This window comes from Tachypleus tridentatus, chromosome 11, assembly GCF_004210375.1.
Source record: "Tachypleus tridentatus isolate NWPU-2018 chromosome 11, ASM421037v1, whole genome shotgun sequence".
Lineage (NCBI taxonomy): Eukaryota > Metazoa > Arthropoda > Merostomata > Xiphosura > Limulidae > Tachypleus > Tachypleus tridentatus.
Window position 1 is genome coordinate 48,421,622 of NC_134835.1, and position 17,295 is coordinate 48,438,916.

The 17,295-nt window shown below is 32.6% G+C and overlaps 1 protein-coding gene across 3 annotated transcripts in view; it reads left to right on the forward strand.

The window, feature by feature from the left end:
- The window catches only part of LOC143232110 (uncharacterized), a 29,886-nt gene extending 13,973 nt beyond the window's left edge, over positions 1 to 15,913 (forward strand). The window contains exons 1-3 of one of the 3 annotated variants that reach the window (XM_076467189.1): positions 13,387 to 13,544; positions 14,064 to 14,538; positions 15,732 to 15,913. In XM_076467189.1, coding sequence (XP_076323304.1) covers positions 14,096 to 14,538; positions 15,732 to 15,738 — 450 coding nt within the window. In that variant the 5' untranslated portion in view covers positions 13,387 to 13,544; positions 14,064 to 14,095 and the 3' untranslated portion in view covers positions 15,739 to 15,913. Of the gene's footprint in view, positions 1 to 13,386; positions 13,545 to 14,063; positions 14,539 to 15,731 lie in introns of those variants that run through there. The other 2 variants (XM_076467188.1, XM_076467187.1) reach the window with 2 other exon arrangements.
- Positions 15,914 to 17,295: the final 1,382 nt, after the last annotated feature.

The window sequence follows — 17,295 nt, forward strand, 5'->3', positions numbered from 1 at the left end:
TAGCTGTCCCTTATTTAGTAGTGTAAAACCCAGAGGTAAATCAGCTAGTCACCACACCCACCGCTAGGTCTTAGGCTACTCTTTTACTAACAAATAATGAGAATTTTACATTACAACGCTCCTGTGGGGTGAAAGAGAAGTACGTTTGATGTGACGGAGATTCAAACTGAGTCAAGCGTCCTAACCACCTGGCCAAGCTGTATCCTGTTTCGTTCAGATTTTTATGATCTGGTACTCGTCTAGTTGCTCATTTGACACTTGCCAGTGAAAGTAGATTTTTTCGAGGTTACCTGATTTTCCCCGAAGCAAATTCTGAGTCATAGCATAGGAATTCTAGCTTCCTGTCCCTTTATTTTGCTGATATGCGGGTCAAATTAAATAACTATCAAGCATAAAAAAATAAAAATATCCATTGCTTGACTGATTCTGTTCAAGTTAACTTTCTTTATAAGTGCGGCTGCATTTACCTTTTACATGGAATGTCAGTTTAAATATTTCTCAATACAAAACAACATAGAAAAGGAAACATTGTGCAATCATACCAAAGAGTACTTGCCTGAACAACAAATAATAGTGTATGTTAGCGTCATCTATAATTAGACAACTATCTGGTTATAAAAGAAACGGAAAGTCTGCGCGGCATTATATATTGGCGCATCAGTTAACGTTCTAATCGAATCGTTTATGAATGCAATACTGACTTCAAACATATAAGAAGTAATTTCATTAATTCTGCTCAGAATAGCTAAAAGTATTTCAATAAATATTTTAGTAAATATCAAACTTTTAAAGTACAAACGTAAATAAACAATTATTTATAAAACATATTTGTTATTTGTATTTGCACATGTAATCACATGTAGATACTTCTATATTTGTATCGAAACTGGTAAATTAACGTATGTTGTTCAACTTCACAAAATTCTAAATCAAGCAAACTCATATTGTTCACATATTAATTTAACGTTATTTTCATTTCATAATTTCGAACAAATCTACAGAAAGTTATTTGCAGGTAGCAGTCCATAATTTTTCTATGATAAACCAGAAAGAAGAGGACAGCACCCACTGCCATCTTTTTGGTTACTCATGACTGATGGAAAAGTGGGACTTGACTGCCACTCTTTCAGCACACCAACATTTTCCCAGCGTGGAGCACGTTTTAAATAACGGGTAGCGTATTATAGATAATTATTTGGATTCACAATCTGGGCATGTTAAGTATTAACTACGTCCATCCTTCATATTAAGTATAACAAGAATGTAGTTTTAAACTCAAAAACAAAACTATTAACAGACCTCAGAAAACTAATAAAATCAATATTGGTTGTTTAATTATTTATTTTATAAATTTATTAGCCTGAAAGTATAGCGTGTTTTTTATGTTCTTTACTTTCATAAAGGATGAACATTAATATAATTTAACTCGGCGACTGCAGTGTAAATAACTCAGTTGTTCTTTGAACTTACCTGAACTCAATCCGCATGTGTTGATGAACTCTGGGAGCGAGACCAGGATGTAAACAACCATTTTTATTTCTTACATTTTTGAAGAAAACTGAAATACTCGTGGAATTTGAAAATGCTTGGCAGAATATGTTTTATTCAGTAGTGTAATAACTTAGAGACACATTAAATATCGGTTAAATAACAAGAACATTTACAAAAACACAGGGATAAATTAATGTCGCGAGTCTCTGTTAATGAATGTATTCTAACGTCTGGGCTACCCGAGTCAATACCAAACAAACACTAATGTCAAGAGACGCAGAAAACTCATAATCTCTTGTGAAAATTGTAATATTTAAATTGAGTCACGTCTGCTATCTGCCATAAGCAAAATCCTATTGATAAATGGCTTTCAACACAGACAGATATCTTTCAGCCTGCTTCATGGGCTCGTACTGGACCAGAAGAGGTATACTGTGTTTACTTCTGACAACCTAACTAGGAATTACATGAGGTTGAACATATATGATGGGTTTTCAATACAGGGGACGATAAATCAAACCCTGAAAAGATCATCATTGCTTATCTCGAACAAGAATCAATCTAGAAGGTAGACTGACTAATAAAATCACTGGATCTAAATCATATTCATGCTTGGATCATGGTACAGAGACCGAAGAAGTCCATGCAGTACAATCTAGAAGGTTTCAAGATGTACTATTCGAAGAATGGATCCATCTATAACAGCATGAAGACATCTGATAGTTGAAATGCATGACCATTGTCAAACTGTCATTGTGCCCCGAGACAGATAGAGACAGTACTTGTCGAGTGCAAATATAAAGTGAGTAACTGTTCTGAAAATTCTTTATCTTGGATCGGTTAATGTCCATTATTATCAGAGTTTCATTAAAGGTTACGAAACTTCTTTGTACCGTGAGTCGTTTTCTATGGGAAAAATTGCACCTTAACTTAATCGATCTTTTAATATATGACAAGAAATAAAATTCTTCTTTGATGGAAATCTTACCCCTTAAGGAACGTTAGATAAGATATATATAATTTTTGTTTCAAGATAATTTAAAATACAGAGGACTGATGCAGCTTTATTTTATTTCTTATTTCTTGGTGTTTCTGCAGTTGTTCACTTGCTAACTCTAGTATTAAGAGAACTTAAATTTATAAAAATAGACAAATTTCAAAGCAATTTAGCTAATAATTCACGTAATAAATTACACTGGTTTTTAGAGGTTTCATAAGACAATTAGATAAACTTGTTGAACCTTCCGATGACTCTGATTCAACCATCACAATTCAATTCACTTGTTTATTGTATTTAAAAAAACAAAACATACATTAAAACATACTGTGGGTCGATAAAGATTACATATTTTGTGATCTTTTGTGGGAAATAATTGTTGTTGTTTCTTTATTAAGCACACGACTATACAAAAGACTATTTGTTCTCTGCCCACCAATAACGTTTGGTAAACGAGAAATGTATAAGTACCTTAATTTTTAGTCAGTATTACACTGGATTAAGTGATGTGTTCACCACGAGTAACTGAACCAAGGATGTTTTTCGTTACAAGTCTGTAAACATACCACCAGGCCATTATAAGGAAGGAAACCCATTGTACGAGATCGAATTTCTTTACTCGCTGTATCAGTAATTGTCTTTATAAAGTTTTTTTTTTATAAAAGTTTGTTCTTTCCTTTCATTCGCACCGGCCCGGGATGTCCAGGTAGGTTCAGGCTTTCGACTGGTAATCTAAAGGTAGCGGGTTTGAATCCCTCTCACACAAAAGATGCTCGTCATTTCAGCCGTTGGGGCGTTATAAGGTGACGGTCAATCCCACTATTTATTGGTAAAAGAGTAGCTCAAGAGTTGGCGGTCGGTGGTAATAACTAGCTGCCTTCCCTCTAATGTTACACTGCTAAACTACCGACGACTGGCGCTGATAACCGTCGTGTAGCTGTGCGGAAAATTAAAAAGCAAATGGGTAATTAAAAAGGAAATTAAGGTAAATGGGGTGGACTACCACAACTTTAAACTATGTTACATACTTTTAAACATAATTTAAAAAACCAAAATTTGTGTTTAGTTTATTGGCCTCCAGTGTGACGCGGGAGGTCTTAGCATTTACTAAGCTACAACACAGGTTTCGATATTCGTGGTAGGCAGAGTACTGATAGCCCATTGTGTAACTTTGTGCTTAACCTATAGCAAATAAATATTAAGCTTAGTTCCTTCGATGTATAAAAACATACATGGTTCACTGAATATTGGACGTTACACCGAATTGCAACAATTATCATAATCAAATAGCAAATAAAAGGGTTTGTTTTTCTGAAAGTCAGAATTGGATACTGAGTGGTCACGTGAGTTTTGCTGAAAGGTCACCAAGGATAAAAATCCGCTAAAATTTTCTTTCAATTAATTATTATCAGCGAATGTTCATAAAAGAAAGTACTTATTATTTCACCCTGTGTTATATTATATATACATGTTCCTTGAAAGAACATTAATTTCCTACGGGTAAAATGTATAACTATAGTTATCAGTTAACATTTCCAAGCTATCCATTACCGATAGACTCTGTCATTAAATTAGTCTTCACAGTGTTGTGAGACATAACGTAGGTCACTCATTCAACAAACCTGTTTCAATAAGGAGAAACCTTCAGTTTCCTTGTTATCACACTCTCTTCTGTAGCTCTTACAGCACTAATCTCACATGAAGAATTCTATACTCTTCCTTACTGATCTTTCACTAACTCGTTTCACTGATTCACTTCAATCATGTCTGTCGCATACATAAAGAGTACCATCACATTAAGAATGGTACAAACTCTTTCAGTATCCATAAGGAGCAACATTTAAAACATCAAATTAATTCTGTTTTCTTTTTTAACTTAAAAAAATTGAAATTAATTTGGCCCAGTTTTTATCAGTGGCGTTCAAACATATAAGAAATATACAAAAACCTATAATCAATTAAGACGCACACATCAATCATTTCTTGTATGATCAAAACTCTGTGACTTTATTTGTACTGCCTTATAATATAATATATTTTATCCTTTTTGTACTTTTATGAGTTTTTGTTCAATAATTATATCGTACAAGCTTGAACAACGAAAAGGTAGTCCGTGTTTTGCATTTCAACTATCATTTAAAAACATAGCATTTTAAAACTAAGAAATGTAAAAGTTTGTTATTAAAATAATTTTTGTATATTTGTATTATAACTCCCATTTCGAAACATACAGTTTTAAAACCAAATGAATATAAAGAAGGCAGGATCGATTTATGATGAAGCCCTAAATTTTTGACCTGACGAATAACGTTCGAAACCATTTGATACTCCAAAATATTCCCCGCACTAAAAGCTGTGGACGCGTTAAGAGAATGACAGTCAATCCCTGCTGGTGCATGTTCAATGGTGGTGTGCTATTGACACTTTCTAGTCAATAACTTAAAATTAGGTTTTGAAACAGTATTTGGAAACCATAAAAATTTGAAAAACCTCTGGTTCAAAAACAAAGTATACAAATATAAAAACGTGTTATCTGAACACACATTCTGTGAATTTTCCTTTCTGATAATGGTTTCAAAACAGTTTTTGGAAATAAACGTAATGAAAATCTCCAGACGATGTGTATTTACTTTCGACCCTTATACCAAAACGTCATATTTGTAAAATTAAAGACGTATTCATTTTAGAGGAGTATATTGTAGAAGCCAAATAAGTTCACAAGTCAACTTGCGTATAATTATATACAATATAATTTTATTCTAAGTACTTCAATTTACTTGCTACCTTAACACCAGACGTAGCACATAAAAACAGTGAGCTCGTTTATAGTATTGTAACTGCATTCCAAGATTCTGTTGATTAAGAATCCCGTTAGATGGTGTAGATTGAACTTGAATGTTAATCTCGTTAAAAAAGCATTCATGTCACGAAACTCACAGAGAGAGAGGCACCACAACTTTAAGATCAGATTTCTGTGAGGTCACTACTATCACTTTTATAATCTTGTTAAAACTTTTTCTTGATACTACTGGTCTTGTATGGTTTATAAACTGTTCTTCCAAACTTTCAGTCTCCGCAAGTTTCACCGTCTACCAGCAATGGACGTGTTCGAAAGAAGCAGAATGAAAAAAAAAATCATATGGTAGCGATTTAATCATCTACTTCCCTGTGTGGCGTGTTTGAAATGTTAGTCGTAAGGAGTAGTTTTCAGAGACATCTACAGTATTTGAATGCTTAGCGATTCGAGTGTGCATCTGATGTCAGGCATAGCCTAGCGTGTTAAGGCGTGCGACTCGTAATCAGAAGGCCGCGGGTTCGCATTCCCGTCACGCCAAACATGCTCGCCCTTTCAACCGTGTGCCCCTAGCGTCAAATGATAAATAGTGTTATTGGTGAAAAAACTGTGTGACAGTAATTCTTTTTTTCCTTATCTATTCAATTTATGGATTAGATAAAACATCATAAATAGTTTATTTATATACTTATACTTTGAGTTGTTTTAGTTCACATATTTCTAGCCTCGCGCTAGTACAGCGATAAGTCTACGTATTTACAACACTGAAATCAAGGGTTTGATTCCTCTCGATGGGCTCGGCAGATCGCTCATTTAAACATGATATTCAGTAGCAGGCGGTTATAGTATGGTGTATCAAATTTATTATAAGAGTTACAAAATATGTTTCAAATAAAGAAGTTTAAGCAGTTAGGTAATTGCCGTTCTAGATTATGTTGTTTTCTTAATTTAAATCAAAAGAAATATTTTTGATATAATAAGATATCTACCATCTTAAAATTGTTATAGCCTTGAGATTTTTATCTTCTTTCGTTGAAAAGAACCTTTACATTAGTAATACATGAACAATGATCACGTTGTTGTAGTCTTAATTCTGAGAGTTGTATTTATTTGTTAAGTATAGATCTGCGATCTATACACATCATATTTTACTTTAACTATCATTGGCATATCTTCAAGCTCTTATAAAAAGTTTCTAGTAAGATTGGTTCAAATGTTAGTGACATGCGTGTCAAGAATGTTAAAATGAAGTCCAACTTCCTCAAACAATTATTTTCGAAATGACTAACAATACCTTTATACCTCGTTGTTATTCGTATAATTCTCAATAATTGAAACATTTCCATGAATCAGAAGTTAAGCTATGTCAAAATTGGACAAAAATACATCTGAATCTTGTACATAACATGATAGAACATTATTTAAAAATAGTTAAATGCCACATAGGCATTTAGCACATGTGCTCTTACTAACATTTTCAACATAATTTAGTGTTATATATTCACCACCTTTACATTATTAAATTATTTACTCTCATCAATGCAGTGAAAAAACTAAGGTTCAAGGTTCGAGATATGTGGTCTCTAAAGACACTCTTCACTTTAGTTATAGATTCGTTATAAAAATGGCATTAAAAAACGTCCTTGTGGAGATGGATACTACTTGTTGACTGCTCCCTCTTTGATTGGTTATCCAAAGTATCACACATCTATGTCTGAATCAACTGTTTGGAAGTTCCAGCTCTATTTCATTGGAAACATTCTTCACAACACCGTGCTCTTATAAAAACCGGTTGAATATAATAATGATCTGTGAATGAATGGATTAATGCCGCTACAGAAACATTAAAAATATTTTTGAATCATGTGAATAAGTAAACATTAGAAAACAATGCCTATATTAGAAAATGGTATGTTGGCCTGGCATGGCCAAGCGCGTAAGGCGTGCGACTCGTAATCCGAGGGTCGCGGGTTCGTGCCCGCGTCGCGCCAAACATGCTCGCCCTCCCAGCCGTGGGGGCGTTATAAAGTTACGATCAATCCCACTATTCGTTGGTACAAGAGTAGCCCAAGAGTTGGCGGTGGGTGGTGATGACTAGCTGCCTTCCCTCTTACACTGCTAAATTAGGGACGGCTCGGTGCAGTGGGCTAACAACCTACCCACTTAAATACTTGTTGAAGAATCCGCAAGCGATTGCGGCCGTATGTTCCTAGATGGAATCTAATGGTGATAACTAACTAATGGTATGTTAGTAACATTTATCTTAAGATGATCGAAACGTTGTTCTGTACTTTATTTTAATCAGAGTTTTAATACCCATAACAGCTATCTTTAGAATACGATTTTACTTATGGTGATTCTCACGTCATAATGAATGAGATCTGGAATTAATCAGAGATAAATCATTTTAGAACCAAATTTTAATAATCAAATTAACGAGAGTTTTAAAACTTAATAATTAAAGTTAGAAGAATATAAAATATTTATTTGTTCGATACTCAGTTTAGCTATTCATAATATATTAAAAGAAATATTAAAAATAATATTAATATAAGCTGTAGCCTAAAGAAATATCGTTGTGCCATTTCATTTTTAATACAAATAAAAATCCTCAGAACCTACATGTACGCCTCCACAGTGGCAACCGACGTGTCTTCGTTCTTGAAGCGCCAGAAACCGGGTTTCGATAACCGTGGTGAGGAGAGCATAGATAGCTCTTTGTGTAGCTTTGTTCTTAATTTAGAACACGACTTACATTTATTGGTGAAAAGGAAAGACCAAATATTGAAAAACTTTATATCTTGTTTGATGCTATACATTTTAGAACTTATAGGACTGAGCATGTTCCAGTTGTTAGAAAGCTTGTACTATGGAGTTGAGGGGACATTGTTGACATCGTGGTTGTGAATGCGTAATATATTTAATGTTACAAGGGTAATTTATGAGCTGGCGACTACTGGCGTTGCTTTGAATATACCCTAGAGATGCATAGAGAGGATAGCCATTATATATCTTGTCGCAAAATCAATATTCATCCACAACAAATCAAGCAAAAACGTAAAGCTATATTTTCTAGAGCTGTTCACATTTAACATACAACAGCTTGTAAGGAATTGAGAACATAATAATTTTTTAAAAGATGGCGATAAAATCGTTCTTGAAAATTTTAAACAACTGATATAAAGGGATGTAAATAGTTTTATAACGACCTATCTAAATAAATAACTAAATTGTAAAATATATGCTTTTTAATTTATCTTTAATAAACGAAGAAACAGGGTAATAGTTATTAACACCCTTTTATAGTGAACTTTCTATAGCAACCAAGAAAATGTTTATCAAAATAAAAAAGTAGAAACCAAACAGTATTGTATCGTTCAGTCGCTATCATAAATCTCTTATATCTAACGATCTAATGGTCGTGTCCCCCAGTGTTAGAAACCAGATTTCGATACTCGTAGTGGGCAGAGCACAGATAGTTCATTGTGTAGCTTTGTCCTTAAGCAACAACAACAGCAACAAGAAACATAGATAGGGACATGGAATTTTGGATAACCTTTGAAATGTACAAACAACCAAACGCGTCGCTACAAATTATTGTGTTATCACAAAAAGATCAAAAGATAAACCTGGCTTCTCGTCCTCAACACTCAAGAAGTGTTTGCTTAACTATTTAGTAGTAAACTCCAGCTGCTGTCCTACTATACGTAATGAGTACACGGGTCCAATTTCTAACGATCATCTTTAGCAGCACAATTTGATATCGTTGACCTTTCAAAACCTTTATGAATAAAGTCAAGTTTTTAAATTGTGTGTAAAGAGCTTTTCATCTACAGTTTTGGGAGGGAGAAAATTAGATGCTGCCTGTCTGGTTTTGTCCAATTTACAAAATATGAAACTAATGGAATATTGTCTTGCATTTACACGAAAACCGTAATGAAAGTAAAAAAAAATAACCAATGAAACAGCAGAAGTTTAATTCTGAAAACGAAATAGGGTTGAAGACATTCTCCGGAGAATAGAACGTCTTGCATGCCAATTTGCTTGGCATCATGTATTTGTTTCCATATTGTCATTTTTATCACATTAATTTTGGACTTGGGGCTGTATAGAGTCAATAAAAATGCTTTAATTCCAAATTAAAGAAAAAACGTCTATAATTCATTACGGGCTTGTTCAGTTTTATCAGTCTTGATTGAGGTGATAAGATGAATCAGTATGAATATAACATTTTTATATTCCTAAAAGTAATGAAATCTGATCCATCAGGGACTATTAATTCTATAGGTGTATTATGCTTATGATCTAAAGCGTAAAAATTTGTACACTAAAATGTTTTGGAAAATTTAGGTATTTAATATTACATTATAGTAGACAAACCTGAGATATATTGTCTCACATTTAACAAAATATTTTTTGTACACAATACATTTGATATGAACAAAAAGCATTAAAACATTTTGTCAAAGAAATATTTACTAATTAGATTTTATATTAAATAGTAATTTGTGTGTGAGTGTTTTATTATGGGCAGGCGCAATGGACGACCTGCTCTGGCCAACGGAGAAAATGAAACCGACCGGGGTACAATAGAAAATAAACGCTAATTTCTATTATCCATATGACTATTTATATTTGTCATATTACACGAGACTTAGAATAGTCCAAGTATTTTTGTTTAAAATTTAGGTTTATATTTAAGTTAATATTGGTTTCGACGATTGGTTTAACACTTTCCGTAGAATGCTCGGTATTGTCGGGGATTTTTATCAATACACTCCGTAGATTGGCTCAATACTTTCCGAAGAACGCTCGGCAGTTTCTGTGGAATCTCTGGAAACGTTCCATAGAAAGAATTGGTTCTTTCCGTTTACTCTCACTACCACTGATATCTTTGTTTCCTTCTGTTTCCCAGTTTGGAAAACGCTACGTATGTAACCAATTTAACCGTATTATAACAAATACTATCATTTATTTTCTTACAGTTTCAAGTTTCTTAAAGTCAATAGCTTTTTTTTTCTGCAAAAAAGGCGTAATGAAGGAAAACAACATTCTGTTTTCACTAGGATATTTGAGTGACATAAAACTTCAGTCTGTAGATAGAAATATAACTTCTCAAAGACTATATGTACCTATCCGTTACTATTTCTTAAAACTGATAGACGACGAATGATTGGGCAGATAGTGAACACTAAACACCTTCAACTTCTAGACTATTCTAATCTGACCGGTAATGGGATTTGACGATCACATTTAAAACACATTCACAATCCCAAATTTCACAACTACTGAATATATCGTAGGGATTCTAATCCCTCATTTTCGTATTCGCAAATGAACACAATCAGTACAACATAATACTAAATCTTATTCCACAAAGGTGGCATTATATTACCAGTAACTGTCACTATATCGTAACACAATATAAGTAACTAAAGAAAGAAAATAACAATAAATTACCCATCATATTCTATAACAGTAAATGTATTTTACTGTTAACAAACTATGAAGACAGCTCCAAGTGAAGATCTCTTAATGAATTTTCAGAGGTATTTATTTCACAATGTGTATTGGATTACAGTACTCTGAGACCTTTATAATTAAACATGTATTTCAAATAATGAGCGAAAACAAACTGTTTGTTTGTTTGTTTTTAGAATTTCGCATAAAGCTACTCAAGAGCTATCTGTGCTAGCCGTCCCTAATTTAGCAGTGTAAGACTAGAGGGAAGGCAGCTAGTCATCACCACCCACAGCCAACTCTTGGGCTACTATTTTACCAACAAATAGTGGGATTGACCTTCACACTAACGCCCCCACGGCTGGGAGGGCGAGCATGTTTGGGGCGATTACGAGATCACGAGTTGCACACCTTAACGCGCTTGGCCATGCCGGGCCATAAAACAAACGGATAGAGTCTTATTCTAATATTCTAACGTTTTCATGCACGTTAGTTATGTGGAGCTGAGTACATTAGTTCACATAAGATTTTAATCAGTAAGTGATTAGAACTCAGTTGATCAAGGAATCAAACACGGAAGTTTGATGTTAGTTATAAATCCTCGTTTATTATAAAATTAGGGTACAAACAGACACGATAAAAACCTAGGGTTCATGTACACTATATAGCTTCCTTTATTAAATGACTATACCATAACCAGTTAAATTTTTGGTTTTTATCCCCACTATTAGGTCTCTGTTATTGAAGAAGTATAGCACTACTTACTATAGTAAAATTCATCTGCTTAATATCAACTATAAAATATCCGTTATTAAAAGGTTAGAGCACCGTCGGTTACAGTAAAAAGCGAGTGATGTATAATTTATATGAAATATCAGTGAGTAAAGGTGTTTAATTTGCACAGTTTCCTTTGAAGTTCTTCAAGAATTCAGTTAAATTGTAATGTTTTTAATGAAGTTTGCGCCATGTTATCTGGGTTCGACTACAAGTGATAGACTAGAGGGAGGGAAGCTGGTCAACATCACTTAGTGGAAATTTCAAGGTTACTTTTGCACTAAAACAAAGGTGGAAATGACTGTTACATAATAACTCCTTAACGGTTGAAAGGGCGAACATATTTAGTAAAGCGATTAGAGCTCGTGACCCGTACATTGTTAACTGGGTTTTCTAACGAGCACGTGATACCAGATCTAAATGTTAATAAACGACATAGTCAAATAGAACATAAACTATGTTAACTGTCAGTCTACTAGCTACTTATCTTATTCGTTGTTATTAATGTTTAATCACTTCCTAGTATATAAAGGATCTGGTAAAATAATGTTGTGAGTTTTGTAATAATAAAGAGAAAAGCTTGAAGTTTAAAAGCTAAATATTAGTATATATTGTATAATAGGCTTATAACCGTATCTTTCTACAAGGTTTCTTTCCTTATTAGAAGAGAAAATGTTACTTTATATGATTCAGGCTACATTAAAATTAGAATATGTAAGAAAATATTATAATACCACATAAATCTATACCATAATTTCTATTTACACCCTAAAGTATTACTAAATATTTTGTAATAGTTTCTGTGTTAGCGTGAATCAAATATTCTATAGTGATTTCAGTCTTAGTATGGATTAACCGTTTTGTAATAAATGTATTCTTAGTGTCGGTTAAAAATTTTTTTAAGTTGCAGCATGGATTAAATAATATAAAATAATTTACGTTTTAGCATAAATTAACCGTTCTTAAGAGTTTCAGTCGTGACAAGGATTATTACTTTGTTACGTTTCATTTTTAGCGTGCATTAAACTATGTAATATTTCAACTATTAACGTGAATTACAACTTTTTTAATAGATCATTCTTTAATATTATCATTACACATGTAATAATTTCATTCTTACTACGGATTACCATTTTGTAATCATTTCAGTATTACCATAACTTAATAGTTTCTAAACGTTTTAGTCTTAGTATGGTAATAACTTTTGTCTCTTATATAGTTTTGATACTGGAAATCGAACAGTCCATAGACATAGATATATTTTAATTTCCTTTAACCGATGACACGATTTAAACTTTTTCAAATTGTATATTAAAAGCACACCGAGCTGATTTTTTAGAATGTTATTATCTATCTTCTTTCTTTATAATTAAATTTTGTAAGTTCAAACTTTATATTTTTCGGTCGTTAAAAAACAAGAAAACATTTAAAATTATATAGGAAAAAGTGATTCACTGAAATTCACACTTGGAACTGAAAATCACTGTGAGTTAAGATATTTGATACGGTATTTTCCCTTGTTTCATTATATCCACTTAAACACCTCCAACGGTTCGGTTGTACAATGTAATTAACAAGAGCACGCTCTCTACATTCAACAATAAAACACTCAATAAAGGATGGTTTCAGGGTTAGTAGAAATTCAATTCGACACAGGCTGTTAAACCTTTAGCTGTGGTAAAAGATGGGAAATCCCTACTCACGTGGGTTTTACTGGCCAGCTGGAGATAATGTTTTTTTTAATTTTTAATGATACAGTTATTCTCTGTCAAGTCGTGACTACCATGTCCTTTGTCTTTATCTATTAGTATTAAAATATAGTGAAAGTTGGAAAAGAACAAATTTTTTGAAAGATTCAAAACTTGTACATGTGTTCGCAAGAAGAATATCCAAGCATGTGATTTAAACCTGTTTGAGATACGTCAAAACTCTATAAATACTTTCTTGCCAGGACTTCTATGTTGTTCCACTTGCATCTGATCTTTGAGTTGATTTATTGTAATCAGCTCGCATAATCAATTTGTTTAGGTAGGTAAACGTATACTGTTGTATCGGTAACGTTTGTGAAAGTACTATTTCAATAACTTCTCACTCGTTTCTGTCACAATGAATATCGATAGTCTCTGATGTTATCACATAACTCACAAATCAGGTTTAATTCATTTTTCTCACAAAATGATTTATATCATTTTCTTGGTTTTGTACTATATTTCTTATTGCTAAACGATAATTAAAAATGTATTTACTAAACTCTGTCAATAACTTACGTTATCTGTTTGTTTTGTAGAAATTATATTTCTTTTCTTTCTTTATATTAAAACTGAAATACAATATCGATACAAACATATATATATATAATATTACTTTAAGTTTTTTGACCACATTAGTTTATGAAAAACTCGGACTTGGGCTTACTTAGTTAGTATTCAGAATATCTTAACACAACATAATGTTTCACGTTCGTTATAAGAGTGAAATATAAATAACATTGAGCGACTTTTAGTCTAGCATCAGTATACAAGTGAAAAGATAAATTTTTATTAACAGTTTTCCAAGTAAGATCAGACCCAACCAGAACTATGGGGAAAGCTGTGAAAAGTCTGGTAGGCGTTTTTGCTCTTTTATTGTTACTCGATAATGCCCGATCATGGAAAAGTAGTGAAGGACATGGAAGGAGCAGCCATTTGAGTTCTGGATTTGGCGGATACGATGGATATGGCTCACATGGAGGAGGAAGAAGGACTGGAGGTGGTTTCGGTAAAGGTGGTGGTTTTGGTGGAGGTTTTGGAGCAGGCGGTGGTGGTGGTGGTGGTAGTGGCGGAGGAGGTGGTTATGGTGGAGGTTATGGAGGAGGCGGTGGATTTGGAGGAGGTTTGGGTGGAGGAGGCGGTGGATTTGGAAGAGGTTTGGGCGGAGGAGGAGGATTTAAAGGTTTGGGCGGAGGAGGAGGAGGAGGATTTAAAGGGTTCAGAAGAGGTGGTGGAGGATATCGACGAGGAGGTGGTTCTTGTGGATCTTGTGGGTAAGTTTGAAGCTAAAACATTGTTGAAATTCAAACTTGCATGTGACTACAAATAAGAAACCTCTGTTAAAATAGGCTCGAAATAGGGGAGTAAACCTCATATTAACTTTACCAGATAGAATAATAAATCAATTAAACTTTAAAAACATTGTGAAACTCTCGAAGACCAGTTTAGGTCGGCGAAAGGACAATTGTCAAGTATTCATCTCTATTAGACATCGAGTATCGATGCATTATCCAATGATTAGTCAGAAAACATCTTGAAAAATAAAAATTGTATTAAATACCATGTTATGAATTAACCGTCGTGTTAAGTACACATATAATATAATTCAGTTTAATATCATAATTAAGACAGTAATAGACACCGGTAAATTTAAATCAAACAACAAAGAATTTTAAAATATTTAATCAAGAACTAAATTACACCATCCTAAATATTAACTGTTTATCATACAGAATTGTAAGTTACAGAACTTGTTAATAAGAGGTCAATATTTAACATTTCCTGTGTTTTATCTTTTAACTGACACGATAATCACGTATAAAAATATTGACCAAATACAGATGAGCATATTAAAATTAATTAAAAAAGTATTCAAATAAATAATTTAATCGTTGGAAATTTACATTACAATACAGACCGGTAAACTGTTTACAATGGTAATGCAGACAAAAATATATGATATCACAACTGAATAAAAGTGATCACAAGAAAAATCAAAACTATATTGACTGGGTTATAAGTAAAACAAAGTGTGGAAGATTATCGAAAATTGTGTTACTTAATTAAACATAAGCTAATGGAACTAAGACGTATTAATAACATTCTGTTTTAAAGATTAAAAGTCCGCAGAAGATAATAGTGAAACCAAATATTTGACAACGTTCAAAATCCAATTGAAATATATTTGTTAATTACAGTTGTATAAATATGTAAAGTAGTTCACTATTACTAGTCCTCTTCTCCATTTACTTTACCTACAGAAGTTCTTTAAGTCAGGTAACTTGATGTAAAAAATATGGATTTCTGGACAAGGTGAACCAAAGCTATAACTCATGGTTTTATATTCATTGTTACTAGATATTTTAGTTCTCTTTACAGTAAGAACGTTATTAGAATGAATTCAAAATATATCTCATGATGTTTTATAAGAACTTATTTGTTAATTACTGTTGTTTCTTTTCTTCAGTCATTGATGGTAACAGTGAACTTTCAAACAAACTACTTTCTCACCTTGCTGAAGCAGGAGCTACGTGTGGTTTTCTGTTGAAAAATCATATGTTTTCTGTCTTTGATATTTACTTAATGATTTATTGTCATTTTAATTTTATAAACAACTAAAGAAGTTTCAATAAATACATGACAAGTTTATTTATTCTCATTCATTTCTTAGTGTATAAGATTCGTTTAACTTTTTCGTAATTAATAGTAAAAACAGAGAGACAATAACTTTATATAAATCTGACACTAATTGTTTATTATTATAACAAAGCGTTACTCGGATAACTTTGTATAAATATAGCTCTAACAAAGTGGATTAATTAATAGAACATAATTAATAGTACAAACACTTAATATTACCTATTAATTTTATCACGGAACATAATATCATATGCATTTAAAGTATCAAAATATGTTGTACATGAAAAGTAAAAAAAAAGACAGAAATAAATTACATGGTTAACAATTAATTTCTTGAAGTTTTTGACTAACTGGTAAAACTGTTGAATATTATCAATGCAGTAAACTTTTATTTCTTCTTATCACTTTATCATTAGTAGATAAAACCATATTGCATGAACAAAATATAAGACGAAAAATGTGAAACCATCAATTTCATTTTATCATTAATCTGTGTGTGTAATCATACGAAGTGAAGACAATATAGGACGAGTTATAATAAAGTGGAACATGGACAACTTTTACTTGCATGCTGCGCAGATAAAGAGTTACATTTGAACAACTATTGTTGTAAATTATTGACTCCAGTAATGTTAACACATGTGGTGGATTAAACTTTTTGTCGAAACAACACACACTATACAATGTTATAAATCTGAGGCTAATAGATCATTAATATAACAAAACGTTACTATTATAACTTTATATAAATATGACATTGACAAAATAGATTAATTAATAAAGCCCAAATAGGATAATATTTCATAAGTCTTACACTAACGTTCCTCGATGGCACAGCGGCAAGTCTTTTGATTTACAACAGTCATTTGTCCCTCTCTATACACTTATCAAATTCAATTGACATGGTTATATGGTGTGATTGCCACTTTTATAACAAATTTTTATACAGCACAGCTATAAATATATAGGTCTATTTGCTACTATTAATGATGTCTACTTCTACTACTTCCTGCAAGTATAGATCCTGGCTGTCTGGGTGGCTCACCGCTTGTATATTTTATTTATTTTGGTGTATTTTTTGCAGTATCTAATTGTGACTTCTTAGCGACAAAGATCACACGTACCACTTCTTTTAAAATATTATATGTTAACACACGTGAAACGTATATACAAATCTTCGTCACCTTGTTGATCATCGCAGTTTTACCCAGAGCTTTAAATAATTGTCTCATTTTTGTCAAATTTTACACAGTCCGATTCTTTTATTTTAGAACACAATTTGACAAGACCATTTATTTTAGAACACAATTTGACAAGACCATTTATTTTACAACACAATTTGACAAGACCATTTATTTTAGAACACAATTTGGTAAGACCGATTCTTCTTC